The 24,607-nt window shown below is 38.8% G+C and overlaps 2 protein-coding genes across 8 annotated transcripts in view; one reads left to right on the top strand and one right to left on the bottom strand.

The window, feature by feature from the left end:
* esyt2b (extended synaptotagmin-like protein 2b) overlaps nt 1–13,852 on the bottom strand; it is a 41,721-nt gene extending 27,869 nt beyond the window's left edge. For 2 of the 4 annotated variants that reach the window (XM_008396732.2, XM_008396733.2), the window contains exons 1-6: nt 13,133–13,850; nt 8,489–8,530; nt 7,856–7,990; nt 7,501–7,577; nt 5,864–5,936; nt 4,236–4,325 (exon numbers count right to left, since the gene is read on the bottom strand). In XM_008396732.2, the coding sequence (XP_008394954.1) occupies nt 4,236–4,325; nt 5,864–5,936; nt 7,501–7,577; nt 7,856–7,990; nt 8,489–8,530; nt 13,133–13,528 (813 nt within the window). In that variant the 5' untranslated portion in view covers nt 13,529–13,850. Of the gene's footprint in view, nt 1–4,235; nt 4,326–5,863; nt 5,937–7,500; nt 7,578–7,855; nt 7,991–8,488; nt 8,531–13,132 lie in introns of all 4 variants that reach the window. The other 2 variants (XM_017301930.1, XM_008396734.2) reach the window with 2 other exon arrangements.
* An 836-nt stretch (nt 13,853–14,688) lies between these two features.
* On the top strand, nt 14,689–24,465 carry dync2i1 (dynein 2 intermediate chain 1). 4 transcript variants are annotated; one of them, XM_017302004.1, is made up of 24 exons: nt 14,689–14,830; nt 15,016–15,069; nt 15,907–16,462; nt 16,533–16,600; nt 16,704–16,979; nt 17,088–17,138; nt 17,514–17,561; nt 17,683–17,688; nt 17,763–17,988; nt 18,092–18,194; nt 18,282–18,411; nt 18,505–18,616; nt 19,365–19,459; nt 19,609–19,738; nt 19,929–20,101; nt 20,284–20,446; nt 20,771–20,884; nt 20,971–21,032; nt 21,705–21,756; nt 21,866–21,926; nt 22,153–22,252; nt 22,333–22,464; nt 23,638–23,861; nt 23,952–24,465. In XM_017302004.1, the coding sequence occupies exons 1-24, from the start codon at nt 14,816–14,818 to the stop codon at nt 24,121–24,123; spliced, it is 3,123 nt and encodes a 1,040-aa protein (XP_017157493.1). In that variant the 5' UTR covers nt 14,689–14,815; the 3' UTR covers nt 24,124–24,465. The 4 variants fall into 4 exon arrangements, with proteins under 4 accessions (XP_017157493.1, XP_008394951.1, XP_008394953.1 ...); XM_008396729.2 differs by having other exon boundaries at nt 16,533–16,603; XM_008396731.2 differs by lacking the exon at nt 17,683–17,688 and having other exon boundaries at nt 14,690–14,830.
* The last annotated feature ends 142 nt before the right edge of the window (nt 24,466–24,607 follow it).

Here is a 24,607-nt window from a genome sequence, read left to right as displayed (position 1 = left end):
TTTTTTTTTTTTTTTTTTTTAATAAGAGCAAATTTAGAAAACACCTAAATATGTTTGCTCATATTTGTTTGCTCTGCTGTCTTGCAGAGATTTTAATCAATAACACTCTGTTAGCACTCAATCTGCGACCCATCGGGTGTATTTTAAGGAGAACATCTCTTGGGATCACACTCAATATTTCTGAGCTTCCAGTGTAGAATACCAAAGACTTGAACACACTCTTCATATTAAAGCTAGCTACTTGGGATTAGATATCTGAAGAGACAATAAATACAATCAGGATTAAGTTTCTCATAATAAGCAATTAATCAATTAACTGCATGAAAATGTAAAATGAATTTGATAATTTCCATTCTGATGATTAATATTTCTTAGTATTTACAGACAAATCAAAATCCACTTTTTATGCTTTTGGCTGTGTTTTTTATTTCCATTTTATTCATAGTTTCTGGTTGTTGTTTTATTTTGGATATTTATAATATCTTCCAGTTCCAGTGTTAACTGTTTTTTTTTCAAGATTGAAGTTTATATGTCTTTGAGAGGGTGAACTTAAATTGTCATTATTCTGTTATCAGCATGTTGCTTGAAAATGGTCTCAAAACAACATTATCATTTATCATAATAAGTACTGGGACAACATACCGTCCGGCAAAATTTGTTATGGTGACCGGCCTACGCAGGATAAACTTATCCAAAGCACATTGGCTTTTCTTACCCACCAGGTCTCTGGTGGGTGACACAATTTATAAGGGATGTGTGATTTATTCCTAGTCTCTAAAAATAATAATTTTGGTCATGTGGATTACTTACAAATTTTCACTCATTTCACTTAAAACACAATTACTCTGAACCAGAGATGCTGCAGTCTGCGTTTAATTGATATATTCTTCATCTAACTGCAAGCATCTGTCAGTGATGCGTGAAGATTTGGTGCAAAAGGTCCTTAAAAGATTTTCTATTCAAATCAGTCCTGTTCCTTCACATCAAATTTGCTCATCCATGTCCATACAGACCTTGCTTTGTGCATTGATGTGTGCAGTCATGTTGGAACAGGAAGGGGCCTTCCTCAAACTGCTGATTAAATTAACTTGACTTGAATATGCCGAAGTATTAAGAGTTCTTCTTACTGGAATGAAGGGATTGAAAAAACACAATCGCCTCTACACCAAATTTACACTTGACACAGTGCAATCAGAAAAGTATTGTTCATCTGGCAACTGTCAAACCCAGACCTGTTCATTGGATATTCCCAGACAAAGAAGCATAATTTGCCCCTTCGGGGAACATGTCTCCGCTGCTTTACACCACTGCATCTGATGTTTTGCAATACAATTGGAAACAAATGCAGCTATTAAGCCATGGCAATCCATACCAGAAAGCTCTCTATGTACTGATTCTGACATAATCTGAGGACCACATGAAATTTAGAGGTACTTAGTTGCTGACTTTTCAGACATTTGATGACCTCTGCACATTATGCATCCCAGCCTCTGCAGATCCCACTCTGTGATTTTATAGTGGCCTTCCACTTTGCGGCCGAGTTGCTGCTGTTTCCAATCACTTTTACACTTAGCATACACTTAGCACTTAACAACTGATCTAGGACTATTAAGTAGCAAAGATATTTCAGTGCACTAGTGGAATCCGGTCATAGCTGGAATTTGCCGAGCTTCTGAGAGTGATCAATTCTGTCAGGAATGTTTGTAGGAGGAGGCGTTGGAGGCGTTCGTGGTAAGTCTACACCCGGAAGATGGTTTTTCTGATAAAGGAAACCAGCCTGAATCTTCAACAGAAATGATGCGAAAATCCATATCCATGTCTTGTAATGTCCCACTTAAACCTTGGAGGACTATTGTCTCAAATGTCAAATTCTCTGCAATGTTTGGTTACGAAGTTTAAAATGTTAAAATGTTAAGAGCCAAGAGCCAAGACACAGGAGCCTGGTGTAACCTGGTGACTCCAATAGGATTACAATTAGAGACACTCAAATGACCCAAGCAGCCTTACCACCAATTAAAGACATCTGACAATAAACTTAAATCTTATATTTTATGGCTCACATTTTTTTGAGGATTGAGAAAGTGTCCTCTACCTGACGCTTAAAGCTAAAGTACATCTAATGATGTTTATTCTATTACAACTTACAAGAAAATCAGGAAATTAGCTCAAAACATTTTTTTTAATGAGGAAATGTCAGCAATTTCCCATAATGCTGAGCAACAACTTCAGTGAACAAACTGTGTGAATACAACTGTGTGAAAGCTCTTCAATGTGTGATTAGTTAATTCAATCCAAAAACGGATTAACTGACAATGAAATAATCAGGTTTGCAGGACAAGCATCCTCCACAGATCCTCGGTCTGCGGACCTCGGCTTCAGCAGTCATTAAACAAAGAGTTTGTTCATCAGAGCTGCAGCAATAAAATCTCACTGCAGAATGTGTTGCATCTTCTATTTACACCGCACCGAGTCACATCTATTGTGATCACACACAGTCCAGACATGGCTAAGACCTCACAGGATCTGGAAACTTCTCATTTATCATTCAACGACCAGCCTTGTAGGAGAGGAGAATAAATTATTTAAAGTCTGGACCACACAAATTCTTGTGACTTTGTTTTTTTTTTTTTTTCTATCATAGGTTTGCTGATTTAGCATTTCATTTCTTCTTTACCACTCTAAACTAATGCTGTTATACTACCATTTGTTTACATGTGGGATTACATCATAATTTATGGCCTGAAGCAGCTTCTTCCATCTGCCTCCTGTAGAGGAGTAATAGCTCCACTTGAGCTCGGTGCCTGGGGTAAAGAAATCTGCCAAAGTAGGTCTGGCTTGATCTGCAGCTATTTAAAGCGCCAGTAAAGCTCCACTGAGTCCAAGCATTTGCTATAAATCGGTCAAACAATTTTAAGCATTGCAGAGGCGGCTCAACAGACGTGTTGAATTGTGAGATCGATAGAGCGCGTGCACTGGAAAATACCAACAATGTGGAGGCAAATCATGCCAGATGACTCTATCAGACAGTGCTTGATCGCATTTGAAACGAAGGGAGAAAATAACTGACATCTATCAGGAAATTGAAGTAGTAAAATATAATCCAGGCACCTTATGAAGTGATTAAGGGGGGATTTTTTCCGAAGAGTTAGAAGAAAAGCAACAACTGGCTTATAAGATGCAACATACAGTCCATGGCAAAAGTACTTTTTCCTCCTTTTACTAAAATTCAGTCACACACTTCACTGTGCAGGACTTCAGATGATGAACAGTCACAAAAACACACTTTTGTGTGTTTTTGTGACATGGATATTAAATAATATATGATTCTAAAATCTTTTTACAAATAAAATCTGAAATTGTGTCTTGTGTTTGTATTCCACCACCTTGGGCCAAAACTATTTCTTTCTGCAAATACAACTGCAGCTCTTTCAGGTTATGGAGTAATTTTTGTAAATTCTTCTTGTAAAATTAGCTCAAGTTCCATCAGATTGTATGGAGATCTACATATTTGCATAATGCATGGCAAATAGTTGGACCATCAACTTGAGCTGAGAATCTCAGATGCTCTTCTTGTTTCTGTATTGTCCTCTCGTCCCAGCCTCTTAGTTTAGAGGAGATGCCTCTAAATTAAGGCTCTCAAGGCAGTAAAATGATGGCAGACATTTTACTGCCTTCAATATAACATATTGTTATATTTATAACAATATGTGGGCATATTGTTATAAAACAATGTGCTCTCATATTGTTTTATAACATAACTTTAAACTTCCCCACAACTTTATCCCTGTGCTGTTTGCTGTATTCCTTGGTTTTCATGATGCTGTTTGCTTAAGAACGTTCCCTGAGGTCGTTACACACAGAGGACAAATTGCATGTATCCATGACAACTGGCACCACTGGACTTTATTTAGGCACTTTCAGATTCTCATACATAAAATTCTTCCACTTTATGGAAATACTATATAAAATACCTTTTATGGTTGAATTGGTGTGAGTAATTAGGTCAACAAGATGGGCAAACTGAATTGTGGTGGCAGTTTTTATCTCCTTTAAAGCATGCATTGCAAATGCATGCATTGAATGTAAAACTGAATGATTTTTACAACACAGGTTCTGGAATAGATCCAGAAGATATCCAGTCCCGTATTTCCACATTTAGGTTATCTGTTCTGATAATTGCTCTGTTTAGCATGTTAAATTGAATAATTCCCAAGCCTAGCGTGATTTGCACTTACTGGCTTCTTGAGGAAAAATAGGGACAGTCCTCCAACTAGAGGCACATCCCCCAGCAAGGGCTCCATCACCACTCTCATCACACCGTGGATCTATGGAAACACAGGAGAGAACAAGAGTAATGCATGTGGACACGAGAGAAGGAAGCTTAAGAGAGTGGGAGCTCGACATTCCTGAGCGGTGGAGCGGCCGGAGCTGGCACACACGACAAGCTGGAAACTCGATCACTGTCCGGCTTTGCACCTGCCAGCTTCATCCTCCACCTTTTCCATATTGTTTTATGGAAATTGCTGGGATTATAGAATCTGAAAGGATTTAGTTGTGTTGTGTGGTAAACAAAATGCTGCTGAGAGCGCCAGCAGGGCACAAAGGAAATTTAAGTTCCAGCATTGACGTTTTGTTTGAAGATGTATTTCCTGATTGAAAACTTACTTCATGTTTTACACAAAATACGTCAACTTTATTTTTCAAATATCTTGTTGGTTATTCATTATAGGGAAGTGTAGGGGGAAACATCACTTCCTCTAACCTGGCAATGAAAACTCGTCCTTGACAGTGTTTTCGTGTCCCTAAGAAAAAACAAACTTAAATAACAAAGATCGAAGTACAAGTAGATAAGCATAATTTTTAGTGCAAGAACATCACACAGTTACAAACTAAAATCAGTGCCGACTTTCACACCTCTGATATAGTTCTTATGCTTACACTGTTGAGCAAATTATTGAGCAAATTGTCTCAATGAGTAATACCAAAATAAGAACAGAGTGCGCTATACCAAACTGGTATAGACCACTCTATACCAATAGATAGACCATTGTGAATAGATTTTTTCACAATGGTCTATTCGAAGAAGAAAAACGACTTAAACTCAATACAGCTTCTGGTTTATTAGAAGAGAAACTGACGTCTGACCCCACAAAAAGCTAATTATGTACTGCATGATCAATGACCAGTAGGATTCAATCCAAGTGCTCCTGAAGCAAACAGCAACTTGAATTAGTGCTGTTCTTAATGACTGTAAAAAAGATGCTCTCTCCATGTCTCCATGAGTTGCGTAATGGGAGCAGGGTGCAACAAGTGTTTCCTCAGGAGAAGATATAAAAGCACTCAGAGGAATAATGCAGATTTCTCCTACCGCTTAATGATCGTCAACAGCAACACAGACAGAGCCGAGGAGGTAGAAGTAAGTAATGAAAGGCTTAGACATCAATATGGGAACTTATTGACAACAATTTCTACAGCTAAGCAATATTACAATTGTCTTTATACTTATTAATGATAATCGACAAGGAAACCATATGCAGCGCACTGGAACACATGATTTAGTAATAGTTTATGTGCCAAATAAAAATGTTTGTAAGAATAACGTTATTCCCTTAGTGCCTTGATCATGTTGTTATGACTCTATATGTTTCCCTAAAATAACTCTGACTTTATATGCTTTGTAGAATAGTCTAGTAAATTAGAAACGACAGGACAGACCTCTGCCTCCCATCTCTGTGTCCCTCTCTATCTGCTGCTGTATGACTTTTGTTTGATGTTTGTTTTTGCTGAGACCAAAACTCCAGAGAAAGAGGAAGTACCTCAGCAAAACGAGAGAAATAAATCAAACCAAAGGGATTTTCCTCACCTGAATGCTCTTGATCCCAGCTTTGCAGTAGTAGCGTTTGATGTCCACATCAATCTCAGTGTTCCCAACAAAGCTGGGAGGCAGGGACAAAATCTTATCAGGTTTCCATCACTTTTTATAACAATTGTCAGCTCTTGATTTATTTCCTTTAGGATTTCATGTTACAATGCTCAAAAAAACAAACAAAAAAAAAAAATTCAAATGCGCTTAAAAAAATACATGAAAACTGAGAACAGGTGAAGCTGCTGCTGATAACTTTCGAGTGATTTTTCACAAGAACAAAAGCTGATTATCCTGTTATTTTTATGTTAGTTTAAGAAAATAAAACTGTTGTTACACTATTATTATTATTTAGAATTATTGCCATGCCACCTACTTATTAGTCAATAGTTTATAGTGTAGACTACACAATTCAATACTGTATTATAGTGATAGTGTGCTCAGTGAGGGACGTTTCTTGACAAACCATTTTCAGCTTTAATTAGTCTGTTGTGTAACTCTCTTGATTCCAGGCAATAAAAAATTGAACATTTTGTATGACTGCCAATGAGAAAACAGACTTTTCTAAATTCAAATAACTACTTAAAAAACAAGCTCTGTTATTTTTGAATGATCATATTTAAATAGATTTCAAAATCAGCTTCCATGTTTATACACCCTCCAAGCTTATTCACTCCTTGGTAAATGTGTAAAAAGCCTTGAAGTAAAGTCAGCATCTATAGCTAAGAACTGCAGCACAGAGTTGCACCTTGGGGTCAGCAAGTCTTCAAAATAGCCAGAAAAGGTTATTTTGGAGCAACAAGAACTCCTTGTTTCTCTTGTTACTGAGAAACAAGGAGTTCTCAGTAACTCCTTCTTTTGATAAGACTGACAAGGAAAATATTTTTTTTCTGTACAACCATCAAAACTATATTTTCTATATATTTTGATGTGTGTTTTGATCAGATGACCCTAAGATTCAGCGTTACAGCAATAGGCAGTGCAGGTTTCTCTTGTGTTAAACAGGAGATGAATACATAGAAAAGCATCCCGTGCCCAGTTTTAAGTATGGTGGAAATTCTGTGATGCTGTGGGCCAATGGTCTTTGTGTTTCCCATCAAAGGCCATTGGCAACTTTTACGAGTATACATTACATCACAAGAAAAATTCCTCTTTCTACAACCTTTATTTATTAACATGGGATTTATTTTCTCACTGGATAGATGTATAGAAAATAAAAATTTGATTTTTCTCATTTATTCCAGTGTGAGAGAATGCCACAGCAACAAAGTTCAGCATTTTTACAATTACTGCCAATTACTTTGGAGGGCACTGTAGGCATTTTATAAAGAATAAATACTTTAGTGATTTTATATTCCCTCAGAGATCTTTCTGGGCAGTTTGCAAGCCAAAGGTCTGTGCCAACATGGTTGCTTTTGATTATTTATCAATTTCTCAGTAACTGCCAAATTAAGGGCCGCAAAAGCTGGAGATGTGAAAAGCAAGAACCCATTACACAGATGATGGCGAAGTCTGGTCTTGGCAAAATTTGACTTTCTGAAAGTTCACTGAGAGTTTGCTGCCAGCGCTAACTGTGCTATTATTCTAGCCAGGAGTAATATCTTAACAAATCAAAATGGCAAACAGTATTGACTCACCTGATCTGCAGGTCCATGATGATCTGCCTCCGATCCACATTTTCTGTATAAACCTTGACTCCATTGATCCTGAGCGGCTAGAGAATAACAAAAGTAACCATTATGGCAACCACACCGCTCCAGCTGATTAACACTATGACAACACCCCCTCAACTCTCACACGCTTGGCACAAGGTCGACCTGTTTTCCAGCTCCCCACCCATCCATCCATGGAAACTATTTGTGACACTGACCTCTCTGTCGTGTATTTTCATGGTTGAGCTAGAACCTCCCCCAGCTGTCAGACAGCACCTGCTGACAGCGGCCTGTTTTGTAACTGCTTGGGCAAGACACCGGCACTTTCTGCAACACTCACTTTGTTTCCTATGTCGATCTTACTGAAGCAGAAGGTGCTGAGATGGACATGGCACTCCTTCACCGCCGGCTCGATCATCTCGCGGAACAGTTTTTCCACAAACTGACAGATGTACGGCCACATCTGCATGACAGTCTGCAGGAAAGCAAAGGCATAGGTCACTTTTTAAGGACGACTTGAGCAGAAATCTTTCAGATGTGTTGCTGCTAGTGTCACTCTGTGAATGTCATATTGGTTTAAAATATTGAAAACGCAATTCTATTTTAGGAAAGCAGGGTCAGAATTATTCCCATCAACTGGGACGTCAGGGCATGCAATTTTTATTCACGCCCCCCACCACCACCCCTCCACAGAATGCCACAACTATTTTAATATATGCTCATGCATGACTTCGAATGCACATCCTGGTTGTTGCCATGGGGATTCACAGCGGGTACAGCATGCTTTTCACACTGGTGCAGACACAAGGCTGCATGTTTAAGTTAAATTTGCTGCAGTGTGACAGACAGAGTGGGAAGAGGAAAGAGTAGCAGGGTAATAGACTTTCAGTTCAGGAAACTTCATGAAAAAAAGGGAAAATAAAGAATCATCGATGTAAACAAAGCAAAAGAGGCAGATGCTCAATTTATTTACCTTGTTTAACCACTCCACCCGCTCTACATCTGGGAAATGGACCTGCAGTGAAAAACAGAGGACATGATCATTTAAAGAATACTTAAAATTCAAATTTACAGAATCATAATAGTTTTGCAGCTCTGCTTGTTGGCAGGTAAGCACATTGTTGCTCCATCTGTTAGTGCATCTGTATGTTTTTATTTATGTTTTCTTTTTTTAAGAGAATAAGGCTACATTCACACAGCAGGACTTGATGCTCAATTCCAATGTTTTGCTGAATTTTTATTTTTTTTTTGCAAGGTCATTCATACTATTAGTTATATGCAACCGCAATCAGACTTCAGTGTCAATGATTTATAACCCCAAGGAAACCCGCATGCACAGAGGAACGTTGCTGTCGCACTGCAACACACTGATTACAGAAACAAGTAATGGATGGAACCGTTTAAGGATCAATTTTAAAGTTTACTCAGCAATGGGAGCCGACAGATTGTCGCAAAATCGCAACAAGATGAAGGAAGCTAATAAAAAGAAAGCACAACTAATAGTAATGGCATTTTGTGGAGCATCATGGACTGAGAGTCAGTGGTTTTCTGTTACAATAATTGACGTTATGGTGGCAACAGAGGTAGGAGTTCATCCTGCAATCAATCACTGATTTTAGCGTCCGTCTAATGTCCTTAGGCAAAACACTTCACCCACCTTGCCTGCTGGTGGTGGTCAGGAGGGCTGATGGCACGAAATAGATGCCTGAACTGTTATCTGGTGCTACAAACTAGTAGCTTGCTAACATGATGGTGTGCATTGATTTCACTGTAAAGGTTCTTTGAGTGTCCTGAAAAGTACTATATAAGTCTTATAGATGTGTTTGAGATTTGGAGGGTTTCAAACCCAACATAAAACGGCTGAACTGCTGTGAGTGGCTGTCAGATAAGATCTGACATGTGATGCAACAGATTGAAGAGACAGCGCTATTTCTCAAGACTCAGCATTCATGACAAAATGTGGACAGTAAAGTGACAAGAGCAGGGCAATGGGGAGCATAAAGTTTCAGCTAATATTTAAAAATCAGGTTTATAGTTTAATAAAGCTGTCAAGTAGAGACGCACAGGCGTGAGAATATTAATTATTCAGTCAGTGACATTAATGTTGAGGTGGTGCTAAAAAGACTTTGAGGTCTCTGTAAACTTTGTTTAACACACTGGTCTTGTTTCTGTTACCTCCTGAGCTTACAGCCTTCTGTTGGAGACAAAGAGTTACAGCTAAAAGGATCTGACATAATTCTACTTTTATATTCAAAACACAAACACAAAGCTCACAAAAAAATGAGGTGATGGCCAGATTATAGAAAGCATGATCACAGAGAAGACTGAGAGACGACTGTTTAAAGTCGTGATTGTGGATGGGATTTTAATAAATAGATCACCCCAAGTGGTGCTTTTGAAATGGAATCAAATTGTTTAACTTTTTTACAAATCAAACACTAAGGAGTGTGGCTGGTGAAATTATTTTTTATGCTGTTACCTCTAAATGACACCTGGAAGTGATTGCAGAGGAGGGGAGGCTGCTAGGACCCTTATCTTCAAATGGAAAGCACATGGCACACTACAAACCTACTGTAAAAGTGTAAAATTAACACTAAAAAATAACATTATTACCATCTTTTTAATACACACACACATATACACACACAAGATGATTGGTTTATGATTCTTAAGCTATTTTTCAAAAAAATTCTCTGTTCAATCTAAAATTATGAGGTTTGGGTTTAATCAGTCTAGTAATTATAGGCTTTATTCTGAAGAAAGTCATATTCAGTCCAACATTTCTTAATTTCTTAATATCTCAACTCAGATGCCATCTTCAGTGTCAGAGTGGCTTTAACATACCTAACTGCGTCAGGAATGAAAGCCCCTATTCAGACGATTTTTAGCAAAGAAGAAATGGAAAACTTGCCGTGGGTGTAAATGACATAACTTCTCCCTCGTTTAAACATTCATGTCACCCCCTAAAAGAATGGCACCCTGAATGGTGAGCCACTGTAATGATTTTAAAAATGTCAAATAGATCTACGTACAACATTTTTTTTTCAGACTATCTGCCTCTGTCTTAGCCTCTCCCTAACTTCGTCCTCAGTCACATAAATCCTCTGCAAATCCTCCTGTACAGATTCTTGCTTTTCTCATCTTTGTCTTTCCCTACTACCTGGTAGCACCAGAGGCCAAACGGTTTGTTCAATCACCAAGAGCTGTTGGATATTCCTGAAATTGCAGCTAATTGTACTCCTTGTAATGTGAATTTATACATTGTGTCAATAACACTCAAGGATCATTGTAGTGGACCAATGCTGACACAGATGACATGCTAAAGGTCACAGAGCGTGATGAAAGCTGCTGAGAAGGAATAGAGTTGGGAAAGTGTGTTGATCACATTTATCATCAAAACATTGAACAGTTCCATTACATGCTGATATTAAGCCCCTTGCTGCCAAATACTATTGATGTTTGAACTCAATAACTTCAACTCATTGGACTTCAGTACATCTTCCTCTGCAACCAAGACTGAAATTATACAGTGCACCTCTGCTTTGCTGATAGTTTTATTTGTCTTTAAGTCTCAATATCTTGCTTTGTTTCAGAGCCGTTTTGTTTTCGATCCAGTCAGCTGGCAAAAAGAAGGCTCTCAAGAAGACATTTGGAAGCTTAGAAATATTTCCACTCAAGAAAAGCATGAGCAGTCATGTTGAAAGAAGCTAAAAAAAATAAAATGACTTATGTAAAGCAATGCAATTCTTAAACCACAACTTCATGTTGTAAATCCATAAAGCAGCTCACTGCAGGAATTTGACCAGATACACTGATGATTGATCAGCACATATAAAATGATATACTTATATAAAAAGCCAAAAGTTGATATTATTCTCCACAATAAGCACTTATGATTTAATACATTTAACATATATTTGTCCTTTATCTTACTTACATCTATGAAAATCAAAATACACAAGAAAGAGAACATTATAATACCAGTAAGACTCAGTAGATTTTATACACTTATTAACACTAGAAATAATTGTTCTCCTTCTTTTTTTGAAGAAATGCAATTAGATGATGTCCTACATTTTCACTCTAAATTTTGTTAATGGCTTTGAGACAATTTAACAGTGGCATTTATAGTAAAGGTTATCAAACTATGACAATACTATACTGACTCTTGTGAAAAATTAAATGACAGGAAGCTGATTTTATTTGACTAAATCCATGCAAATTCAACCATGCAAAAATGTTGAACGCCCTCTTTCTGATGCTCTTAAAGTCCTGTTTTGCACTCGTATTTCCAGAACATGAAAAGCAAAATTAAAAGTTTTCTACTAAACGGTTCAGTTCCACAAAATGTTATGCAAAATTTACATGTTTGACAGGCAGAGAGTATCTCTTCATTTCAGTAAAGGAATTGAACAAAAAAATTGTTCATAGCTACACAGACATTTATGACAAAAATGTATAAGTTGATCTCATTTATTTTCTTTAATACTGAAAGCTATGCATCACTTCATACCTGAAAGGGGGATACTTCCCACCCATGTTGACAACTAACCTTTCAAAACAGTTTTCATATTTTCCAAGTGTGCAGTATGAAAATGTGGTAATATGACTCTAATTACTAATATATATACCAGCAGGAAGCAGGAAGTAAACTGGCTGAAACAGGAATAACAACCCAAATAAATGTGAATCTGATGTATAAGAGTTTTTTTAAGAAAATGGAATACAAATAAATGAAATTGTAAGTAAAATTGAAGACTTTTCTTTGACAGTTCATCTCCATTACATAAAAATGTTTAAATGCAAATTGATCAAAGTTTAGGTATAAGTTGATTTACTCGTGGCTACAAAATGGAAGAACGTAGAAAAGCTAATGCGTTGCTTAGGGTACAAATTGACCTGTGGTCAACGGGAGATATCGCTGAAAGATCTTAAGAAAAAGCATAAGGAAGAAAATAAAACACAAAATTCTCTTAAATTATTACAAAAGTGAACCAATTGAGCACAAATACAATAGACCCATGAACAGAACCCTGTGGAACTCCACATTCAATAGCAACTGAAGAATATCTAATGTTCAGTTTTGCAACAGAAATAATTCAATCTGATTTTGAAATCCTTAAAAACCTTAGTACATTTTGATACCAGTACACAAAAACATTCATAACCATCATGCTATATACCAGACTTTTATTGTTCTATATTTGGATGCTAGCTTATCAATAGCGTCCTAGTTATTTTTGAAACACTAATGGGTTTCCATTGATTATTAATTCAAACACAGATAGTGCAGAAATAGGATGGATTTCTGAAGGAGATATAGTAAATCTGCATGGATCCTAAAATAACAGAGACTCAGTGGGCATGTTTCCCTCCCAGCGTGGTGTCTGGTGTACCATTGTACCATTCTGTATTTAGAATGGGATCGGGGTCTCATGTCACAGTCTATGGGGGGGTGAACAGCTGTTTCATCGCGGCTTTACAGCTCAAACCTGCAACGCCTGATCTGGTCAGGTGGTTGTTTATTTTCCTGGAAGCTCAAAACATATTGTTCACAAGAACCGCACAAATGCTTCTGAGAAAGGCGGCTCGGTAATGTACAAGCAATATATCTTACCCATGGTGGTAAATCAGAGCTGGTTAGACTATGTTTGGCACATCGCTCCTCTTGGTCAAAGAAAGCAAGTGCTCGGCTCAGCCGGCTGAGCTTCCCTCCTGCGTTTCTCCTCCAGCAGAAAAAGATAAAAAGTCCAATCAGCAGCCAGCTGAAACTGAATTCAAAATACCCCAGGGCGTAAATTGGGAAAATTATGACAAAAGTCTTTACGAAGTGGACCCATGTGTGGGTGAGCTCGCTGCTGGAATACACCGGGGTGTCGTCGAGTGCGCTCCCCGGAGAGGTATGGGGAAAGTTGGACGCATGCTGGACGCTGTGTCCGTTCTCCTTTGGAGTCGCAGGGCTCGCGTTGTGTGAGTGGGCTCCGCGGACTGCTGTCATTCTGTCTCCTGACATGTCTCTTGTCCTCAAACTGTCACAGTGCGGGTTAGGTCTAACAATACAGTTCCATGTGCGGAGCGTTGCGTTTCACGTCGGCTCACCTGCGCAACCTCCCATGGTCCTGCGAGGCTGCGCTGACATCTGCTTTATTAGTTTTCAATGTGAGCCGCTTGCAAAATGCATGTCTGTACTGTCCACTGTTCTGCTCACCCTGCCTACACAGGGGAGGCACTGAGGGGTGGGAATAAACATTTCCAAGAACGCGCAAGGATTCTGAAAACTCAAAGCCGAGAAACACCGCCATCTGGTGTTCAATGCTGACAATTGACGCTCATGACAATTCATGAAAGTAGGTCAAGATCATGAAGAGCCATTTCAGCCAAAATCAAATAAATAAATAAATAAATAAATGGGTAAAATAAATAAATGAGTAATTGACATCTTTATTCTCATTTATATTTACTCATTTATACTTTTATTTATTCCCAGATTTATTTCTGGCTGAAATGGCTCTCCATAGAGGCCTGCAGTGCTTTAGATATTTTCTCCTTTTCTTTGATTTGCATGCCTACTGAAGGATACACTCTTAGAGTCATTTTAAAAGGCTGTACACTGCTCACTCCGCTTACATTTTTTTTTCTTTTGGCTTGAGTTTGTTCCAAAGCCTGAAAATTGAACTGTCACCCATTCCAGACTGAAGACTGAGAGATCCACTGGTTTGTTTTCTTACCTGTTCTTGAATTTATAGTTAGGCAGGTCCCATTTAAGTGATTAGTTTAATTCTGTAGGCCTGGCAGTAATCTGACCTGGACGTAGCTTTTAAATTTGTGGGTTTTCGCAGTACCTATTTAGGATAAAATAGAGACCAAACCGAGACATATTAGAAAAATAACAAAACAGTTATAGAAGACAGGGTGGTAACACCCCAGACAAAATAAGCAAAAGCTTAAAAAGTCCCACGGTGAAGAAAAAAGAGACTAAGATGTTGAGGCAACTAATAAAAACACATCATGGCCATTTGTTCAGCACTAGCAAAAACGTCAATTGTCGCTTTGTATATCAAAAATAAATCAAGTTTGACTATAAAGCCTGGACCGCTGCCATGGAAACTGACTTTTGAGCATCGATTACTCCTGCACTGATTAGTAAGGTCTGTTGTCAAGCCGAAGTGACGCGTTCGCCATGGTTTCAACCCACTGCGCATGCGGTCTAGACAGTTATCACTATGGCGTCGCGTATACAAAAGTGTAATGTTGTTTTTAGAGTATTAAGAGCTTGAAACCCCCAAACAACGAGGAAAACATGCACAGTGATAAGGTAAGTGGTTGACGTTTATCATTAGTGATGGCAAATAAAAGCCAGAGATTTGTTATATACCTTGTCTCAGACTGTGGACGTAGTCTTGTGCAAATTAGACTTTCTCTTATTTAAACTGTGTTTTTGCTGGTCCAAGTGAATCTCACTGTTATTACAAAGTGAAGACAGATAATATATTTCCCTAGAAATTAACTAAGGAAGACACATGGAGACCTGCTGAGCTGAGAAGACACCTCAGGGTAAGTCAAAGGTTCTTAAACAATCAGATTATTTGGGAGGTGTAGTGATTATTACATTAGTTATTTATCCAACATAGAATAATCACACATTAAGCTGAAATAATTTTAAAAAACGAATGTTTGGTGCTCATATTTGAATTTATTGTGTATATTGTGTCCATACAAAAATTAATTTTGTTTTTTCATACATCATACAACCTTGTAACATGTGACATTAAAGGCTTCAGAGTGTATTTTAATTTGACAAGACTCGAGCTTATTAACTCCTCCTTAGGGATCACCATTAAGTAAAGTCGGTTCTTTCTCTTTACCCCTCATTAAATGATCTTTTAGAGAACACACCCAGGTCAATTTATGTCTTTGGCAAATTGTACTCCTCTTTGATATGAAGAAGAGGAGTGCAATTCTCCTCTTCAATGTCAATATCAAGGAGGAGTACATTAAAAACTGCCCTTTGAATCAGTTTTTATATACAGAGCACTTTTGATACAATCAAATGCAAGAAAGTTTAGAGAGGCTAATACAAGGAGCATGTCAGAGCTGATTTTAGAATGGTTAAAGTAAAATTATTAAACTTTTGGCTTGACCTTCATTGGTGTGACTTGCCAATGAACATTTATCTAAATATTAGTTGTATATTTGAGCCTGATCATTTATACTCTGTGTAGATCAAATAAAATGCACAATAAGTTCTAACTTGTGTATCTTAATGACTACAAGTGAAAACCTAAAATTTTAATTACATTTCTGCCCATGATGAGTAAATTTTAATTTTTGCCTGTTTTTTTTCCACAAAAGGGGATAAAATCAATACCCTTGTATTTATGTGTTTGTAAGGAAAAAGACTATGGTGATGGCTATTCAAGACGGAGAGAAGACAATGAGAGAAAGCACCGTGGTGGAGAGTCCGTAGAGAGACGGCACAGAGATCCAGAGGAGTCCAGACGAGACAGAGACGAGCTCAAGGAAAGAGAGAGACGACATGGAGACAGTAGAGACAGACATGGAGAGCGGAGGAACGACGGGTCTCGTGACAGGAGAGGTGACAAGGTCAGGGAGAGACGAGATGACGAGGACAGGAGAAAACGGGTAGTTGATGGTAGAGATATCAGGGACAGACACAAACATAAGGAGAAAGAGGAACTAAAAGTAAGGGAGGAGGTCAGGGACAAAAGGAGAGAAGAAAGAGAAAAGGAAAGAAGAGAGGAACTGGAAAGGGAGCTCAGGAGAGAGAGAAGGCGGCATGATGAAAGGGGTGAAGCAGGTAGAGATCAGGCAGAAAAACTGCACAGAGAGCTGAGGGACAGGCAGCACAGAGGCGAATATGACGACAAGCGAAGAGACAAAGATGTTCAAGAAGAAAGAAGGCGCTCAGAGCGGACAGAAGATGGAGGTAGGCTTCCTTAAACTCCATTTTTCTATATTTGGGTTGTCCATTTGATTGACAGCCTTTTTTACCTTAGCGCGTAAAGGAGACCACAGACGACTTAAAGAGGAAGGAGAAAGAAGACACAGGGAGAGAAGACATCATGTAGTACAATGATAACAATTTCTGGTTTTCGATTTTTTTTTTGGGTCGCATTTGCTTCAATAAATGTGGAATACAGTTATATTGTCGCTCTGATGCTCTACAGGATGAGAAACGGAAACACAAAAGTGAATCCAAGGAACGTCAAGACTTGAAAAAATCTGACGGCAATGTCCGGAGCTCCCACGCTGGCGATGTCCGGAGCTCCCACGCTGACAGGGATCGAACAGAAAGGGACAAGCACAAAGTAAGACATAAAAAAGAGGAGGACAGTGCCGATGGAAGGCATAAAGACAGACGACAGAGGGAGGCAGAGGAAGAAGACATGAAGAAAAGCAGTTCCAAGAAATCCTCATCGGACAAAAGGAAGGAAGAGAAAAAGGTTAGTTGGTCCCTAAATTCTCCTTAAAACCTGTTTTTGTTCATTTTAAAATTATTTTCTGATAATATTATGTCATTTTCCTTCTACGTGTTACTTCCAAATAACTAGGATGAGAAAGAGCAGCAGCAGACAGCAGGTGGACAACAAGAACCGGAACGTGTAAGTTTGACCACAAAACTGAGGGGGACATAAAGTGTTGCGGAAAAGTGGCCTGATGATTGTAAAGGAAAGAAACTAGAAAAAAATTCTAGTTTTTTAGAATATTTTCTAAAAAAAATAATTAAAAAAAAACTAGAGAGGTGCTAAAAAAAAAAGTTCAATCACAGAGATTCAACATGACCAGAAAGTTTACTAATTTGACACAATTCCTGAACCTGTGTATCTAAAAGGTCCCTTCATAGATCAAGCTGTGTTTGTTTTTTCTTTAATGGGTCTTTTATTCACATTTTGTGCTTTCTGTGCAGCATGTATGACTTTTTCGCAGTTCTTTCGTTCTGCCTTTCTCCATCTTGGTTTGCTTATTTTCATCTGCAGATAAACAATGCAGACGTGGCAGAGCAAGAATATGAAGAGGACTTTGAGGTAAAGGAGGAGCAGAAATATCTAATTCTGTTCTCTTCCATCTTTTATTTTGTCGGCATCCTCATTTTTTTTAACATTCAATTGTTAACTTTTGCACGCTTTTATCGATTTACGTTCTAAGAGACTGGTAAGAACTCAGCGCTGGACGTTTTATCTGCTACACTGTGTTGCTTGCGTAAACAACGCTGTATTTCCTCAAAGGATTATGAAGAGGATTTTGAAGACGTGCACGAGAGTGCTGATGAAGGTGAGGACGATGATGAAGGTGAGGATGATGATGGGGAAGAGGTGCAGACTGCAGGACAAAGTAAAGAGATCGATGCGATCCGGAGAGCCATGGCTGAGGAGAACGAGAGAGTTGGAACGGCTCAGTCCAGGAGCAGTACGGCCAGAGACGGGGAGCAGGACAGGCCCAAATGCTCCAAAGGTGCTCTCTTTACGTTCAATACCGTACACACAACTTAGATAATTCAACAAAGTTTTATGCGACATTGTGGCCAATGTAATTAATCACAATCAATCGTTTAAAGGCTCTGAAAGGAATGAGAGTAAAACTTCTCGGCATGGCAAATTTATCAACTTCGTGGCTGCAAAGCAACGTGAAATCAGCAAGAAGGTTGCCACAAAGCAGATGTACGTGTTCATTTAAAACTAAAATATTATTCCTCAAGCAGTTTGATGCAGTGTTTTATGAGCCGGTAAATATCCTCTGACAAACAGGAAGCGCAGTACAGAGCTGCTTCGTTTAATCGATCTGGACTTTTCCATGACGTTCTCCCTCCTCGACATCCCTCCTGTCAGTGAATATGAGATGTATATAAAGAGCTTTGGAAACGCCAACGCCAAGCAGGTCAGGCTCATTTTCTGTGACAAAACACCTGAGATACAAGTATAAAAAGGAAACGGCACATTTGAGTGAGATGTGGGGCTGTCTTCCTCCCAGGCTTACGTTCAGTGTAACGAGGATAATGCGGACCGATACGTCCAGACAGAGGAAGTAGAAATATGTGAAAAGTGGACTCAGCATCCTACTGAATACAATGGAGCATGTGGAGGTAAGAAAGAGTCTTATGGTTTTTCACATTTTGTCAGCTTGCACCCAACAACAATATTAAGTCTACCAGACTGCAGAAGAAGTACTGACTCGACTGGATGATCCTAAAACATGAACATCGTATGATTTTAACCAGTCCAATGTAGTTCTGCCTGAATGTTTAGGGTTGCTATCCTGCTGGAGGGTGAAGTGCAGTGTTAGGCCAAACATGGGATCCCCTTTGTCTTATTTTTTGTTTGTGCTTTACTTTTGTCCATTAAAAGTCCAATATGTGGAGTGCATAACTAATGGTTTGCCTGCGTTATTATGGATCTCTGCAGCAGTTCAATCGTAACTCTGGCTGCCCTTGCTCAGCCATTTAGTTTAGGGGGAATGCCTAAGTCTCGATTGGTTTTGATGGATTGGACACTGCTAAGGGAGATTCTCAGAGATTGAGAGATTGTTTAATCACATTTTAAACTTTTCCCTTCACTTTTCTGCTGTGTTTCTTGGGCTCCATGATGCTGTCTTTTGTGAGGCCTTCACAGAAAGTTGGATTTTATTTGTTTTTAAGAGTTGTCAGGCCAAGGGAGTGAATAAAAAATTATTTGTGAAACTGTTTGAAAACCATGAATCATTTTCTTTCCACTTAATAATTTGCAACATTGTGTTGGTTTATCACATAAAATCCCAATGAATCACTTTGGAGGACAAAAAGTGAAGAAGTGGATCGATTATAGGCAGTGATGTTGCACCTTTTTACTTTGCAGATCCAAACTTCTCTCAGGATGCACAAGACAAAAGCAGGACTGACCTCCTTCTCGATTCACAATGTCTGATGTCGTTTCTGCGCTCAGCCTCACAGGTTTTACATATTATATAACTGTTTTTTTTATTTTTTATTATTATTATTTCTTCATTGTGTCATTCTTGGTAAAGTTTTAAAATGTGTTATTGCAAGCTTTTTCTTCAACTTGTAAGCAGTGACTTGTTGTGCTTTTTGACCAAACGCAGGTCATGGTGGTGCTACTGGAGGAAGATCAGGCAGAGAAGAAATCCCTAAGAAAACCGAAGACTCAAACAGATTCGCTTTCTTTCAGCGATGGAAGTTTGCAACTCAACACTAAGTTGCCTTTTCTTTTAGGTACAGTACCATGCAAAAGTATTCCAAAGACAATCTTTAGTAATGCAGTCAAGGTGATCACATATTGCTTTAATATCGGTTTTTTCCCCCCTTATTCTACTTGTGGTATTTTTTTTTATACAAATTCCTGATATCAGAATGCTGTACATCATTCAGAAAATGACAGTCGGGTTTAACTTTTCAATCACAGGTCGACAGATTAGTTTGGTGCAGTTCTCTCAGGTTCAGAAGCACACCATGCTGTCCGTCCACATGCCCACATCCAAAGCCAGCACTGCCGGCCTCGACGGCTGCACCGTCATCTGTGTCTGGAACATCTGGGAGCCGTCCAGACCTCAGAAGATACTCATCTATGAATCAGAGGTTCACATTTACACAATCTAATTTTAGCTTCAGCAAAATCCGCTTGACTTTAGGACAATACTTGCCTGTCCCGCGCCAGTTGATCGAAGTTCGGCCAAAATAAATGAGACGAGAACAACCAAGCTAACAAAAAATCCCAGAAAACCGACTTTTAACACTTGTAACGTTTTTGCTCCTTGCAGGTCCAGAGTTGCTGCTTTAGCCCAGGAAAGTCCACTCTGGTGTTTGCAGGGACACTGGTTGGTTCTGTGGTGCTGTGGGACCTGAGGGAGTATGCCAGCAACCATTACAGATTAAAGATTGGTGATCATGAGTGGACCTTCAGACATCCCACCTTTTCCACCGGTATATCAGGAAAAGTTTTATTCATTTAAAATTTTCATTAAAAATTGATTTTTCCTTAATATTAATTTTCATGTAAAATGTTTTTGCTCTTGCAAACTTGCGCCAAATGCAGGGGCACTTTAAGAAATGAGATAACCACATTTGTTTCGGTAATTCAAAACATAAAACTCATAAACTGTCTGGATTAAATCCAAGGTTTTATTTTTGTTGATTTCGTTGAGTATCCCTTACAGCATCCCTCCAGTGGAGAAGCTGCTTATCTACGTAAACAGAAGAAACGCGGTGAGCGCTGACATCTTGTCTTTTGTTGTTCTGTCAACCCAGACGCAGTGATGTCCGACTCAGGCCACGTTTCGCCTGTCACCTCCGTAGAGGTCGTTCCCTCCTTTGTTGCTGGAGGACCGAGACCAGAGGTCGCACTTCTAGCCTCAGAGGAAGGTGTGACTGCCTTTGCGCAGTGACTGAATATTAGTTTTTCAACCCAATAAAAGTCAATTAACTAAAATTATATTTTCATCACTCAGAATCATCAGGATTGTCATTCCAGCTTGCCTCCTTGGACGAAAGCGGGATTTTAAATTTCTGGGTAGGTTAGGCAACAAAGAGAAACGAGTTTAATGAAGTGATCCAGAGAGGTGCTACATCGTAGAATTTGGTTATTTTATTTATTTGCTATCCTCTTAAAAACTCTAACACAAATTTCTGGAATATAGTATACAAATAAAATCCTCAACCTATCCATCCCAAAAGAGAAAAACTTTTCATAAAGAAAAGACAAGGCAGGAAACATGCAAGAGATGATTCCTTATCTGATTTCAGCAGATAAGGAATCAGTTTTCTTCATATTTTATCAGGATTTTATGTGATCACAAAGTAGTGTGTAATTATGACATAGAAGGGAAATAAACTTGCTCCCTGACTTGTCTGCTTTGTTTCTTGGTCTCCGTGATCATGTTTGTTCATTAATGCTCTCTACCACCTTTTGAGGCCATGTGGTTATGGGATGAACTCCTGCCTCCTGAGCCACTGTCACCTCATTCACTCCTTGTTAGCTGTTGTACCTATGTACAGATTTGCATAAAATATCAAAAAAATACTCTGAATATTGAGTGGAACGTCTGAAAATTTGTATTGAAATTTATATGTGAACATATAAATCCACTCCTTCAGAATGTTATAAAGTGTAGTCTTGTTTGGCATCACTGATAATCATCAATATTCACACACTTTTATGTGTTTTCCTCTTTGCGTCCTGTAGGTGGTGGTGGAGCTCCCTACAGGCAACGAGGCAGGCTCGCCGACAGATTTAGGTAATTGAGTCACATTTTATAGGCCTCGCTGTTCTGTCCAGTAAACATACTCATATTTCTCCCACACGTGTTTTGGCCTTAATTCTGTCTTGTGTTTCCCACCCTGCAGGTCTCCGCCCCGGGGGAAGAGTGAAGCTGCTTCACAGTTCCTCCCTCCTCACTGTTCAGAGGTTAGATTGATAAATAGCTCATGAGGCGCACTTGTCAGCCGCTGGGCTTAAAAATACCTCAAAGTGACTAGACCCAGTGGGACGCAGCTGTTCGGACAGTGGTCACACGATCCAGTGTTTGTCCCCTCGACATGTCTTCTGAGGTCATGTACTTGTACAGGCCGGGGGAACATGATGTGACGGGACAGTTTGTGAGATCTAATGTTGCGCTCTCTTCATCTCCAAGGCCGTCACTAAAAGAGGCAGGAAAAACAAGGCCATTTCAGACGCTGCTTTTAAAATACCATCCGACAGACTCCAATCATTTCTTTATTGGCACCAATCTGGTGAGCAAATTGTATCCGAATTCAGACTAGTGATCCCTAGTTCCTTCTGGGAAATGTTTTGACTTCCTGTTTCTTTCCAGGGTCTGGTCAGACATGGAACAAGTCACGGTTTGAAGGCTCCTCCGCAGTTTTACAAGTCCCAGGAGGTGGAAGAAAGAACTGTTGACATCAACTCAATCCACTTTTCTCCTTTCAGACCAAATCTCTTCCTGGTAGGAAGCGTTCCTTTTCAAATTGAATCAGTTTTAAGACACGCAGCCTTCTGCACACATACTAGTGCTGCTTGTTGATATATAAAAGCACTTTTGTTAATCTTTGATTACAGTATCATACTTTCACACTGAAAAATGTTAGAAAATGTTTACTTTTATCTAGGGACAATTCTTCAGATTCAAAGTAAATTGCATATTATGAATTAACTGTTTTTAACAAAGTTCTTACTCCTGAAATCATTGGTACCCTTCAAGATTCTTAGCTTGGAAAAGATTTCTCTCAGTGAAGACAATAATTAAAAAGCTTAAAATGCCAGAGCTGTGCAAAACAAGGGTGTGTGCCTTGTTTTGCACAAGGAAAAAGAGTATGCGAGGTAAAAATAGTTTGCATAACTTACAAAAAGTGGGGACTTTGGCTCACCAAGTCTTCATAGCAACTATAGAAGACACCATCTTCTGACCAGCTGTTCATTTTGATGTCATACTGAATTTTTTTTTTCTAGTATCACTATTAATGGTGCTTTCTTCTTCTTTTTGGCAACAAACACACGAGGTAGATGTAGCATAAAGCAAAGAATGAATAAAATAATAATAAAAGCAACTCACGCCTATTGTTGAGTATGATGAAGGATCTGCGTTAAAGCTCAACGCATCATGAACGCTTTAAATTGTCAGGTGATTTAAAATTGAAAATCCGGTATAACCTGCCAGATTACTGAAAATGGGTTGCTGATTCCCATAGGTTAAAGATCCAAAATGTATGGCCAGATCAACACTGACATTGACATTTAACTGTAAACTTTTGTTTATGAGTCTTTGCTGCTGCATCAAGAAGTGAATTTATTTCAGAGGTTTTTTTACTTGAGTGCCAACAAATACGCCAGGAACTGTAGGATCTAGTTTATAGCTTGCTAGATATATGTATTGGTGATCATCTTAGCATGCACAGAGAATCAATGGAAAAGGGCTAACATATTAAATTTTTGATTCTTTGAATAATTAATAAGCAGACCAAGTTACACGAATAATATTACCCTTATTCTGTTCCCTCCTCCAAAGAAGATTCTTCTCATGTTACTCTGAAATGATGGATTCCAGGTAGTTTGATTCATGTTTTGGTGCAAGGGTGTACTTTAGTACCTTACTGTGAGTTTTTTTCTTCCCGGTTTGTAGGTGGGCTGTGCAGACGGCAGCATCAGGATGCATGCAGTCAGCCACGATCAGCCTGTGGCAGAATGGATGAACGGCACCAGTGGAGAAGCGGTGGTCTCGCTGCAGTGGACCCAGACCAGGCCTGCTGTGTTTTGTGTCCTCGACGCGGCTTCTAACCTTCACATATGGGACATGTTGAAAGATGATGGACAGCCTGTTATGACGGAGACATTTCGTGATGATAGGTAACACCAATTAAATGAGTGACATGTACAGTGTAGCATAAATTTTATGCCATCCTGTGTTCATATCAGGTGTGTGCTTTGTGTTTTTAGGGTAACAGCTATGGCTGCGTTTGGAGACTCGGGACAACAAAACACATACTCAGGAATTGCGCTGGCACACGAGTCAGGAAACATAGAGCTGCAGTATTTCACTCAGTCTTTGACGTTGCCCAACCCTGCAGAGGAGGGAAAGTTGGAGAGCATAATGACTGAAGCCTTTTGAAACCCTCCATCTTGACTTCATACTGATACTGACTCACTTTAGTGTTACTTTAAAGGTTCAATTAATTTTTGAACACAGCAGGAGCAAAAAGTTCAACTAATACAACTTCTATGGACATCATCCTACATACCTTTCTGTTTCTTTATTTTATAGTTTAATGTGAAATTGAACAAACATGGGCTGAACATGGCCATGAGGGGAATGTTGTGAATTCATCGATTGTCCTTAGTTTTAAAAGAATATTGTACACGTTTGTGGATATATGAAAATATTTATACTTTTTGGCTATAAAATATTTTTATTACAAAGTGTGAGTTATTTTAAATAAATGTAGTAAACCTGTATATACAATGTTGGGTTTTATTTTTCCTTTTATATTCATATCACATCATAATCTAATGTCATGTGAAAAATGACTCCATTTGATTTAACCCCACAGAAACAGGATTAGGTTAGACACCAACTGCATCATGGGAGAAGAAGT

The sequence above is a fragment of the Poecilia reticulata genome, linkage group LG20 (genome assembly GCF_000633615.1).
Source record: "Poecilia reticulata strain Guanapo linkage group LG20, Guppy_female_1.0+MT, whole genome shotgun sequence".
Classification (NCBI taxonomy): Eukaryota; Metazoa; Chordata; class Actinopteri; order Cyprinodontiformes; family Poeciliidae; genus Poecilia; species Poecilia reticulata.
This window is presented reverse-complemented; position numbering and strand designations above follow the sequence as displayed.

Bases quoted from the DNA above. Each gene is read 5' to 3' on its own strand.
- dync2i1 (XM_008396729.2), top strand. The intron at 15,070-15,906 runs GTAAGTCAAAGG...TGTGTTTGTAAG, and splicing joins AGCTGAGAAGACACCTCAGG to GAAAAAGACTATGGTGATGG. The intron at 18,412-18,504 runs GTCAGGCTCATT...TCTTCCTCCCAG, and splicing joins GAAACGCCAACGCCAAGCAG to GCTTACGTTCAGTGTAACGA.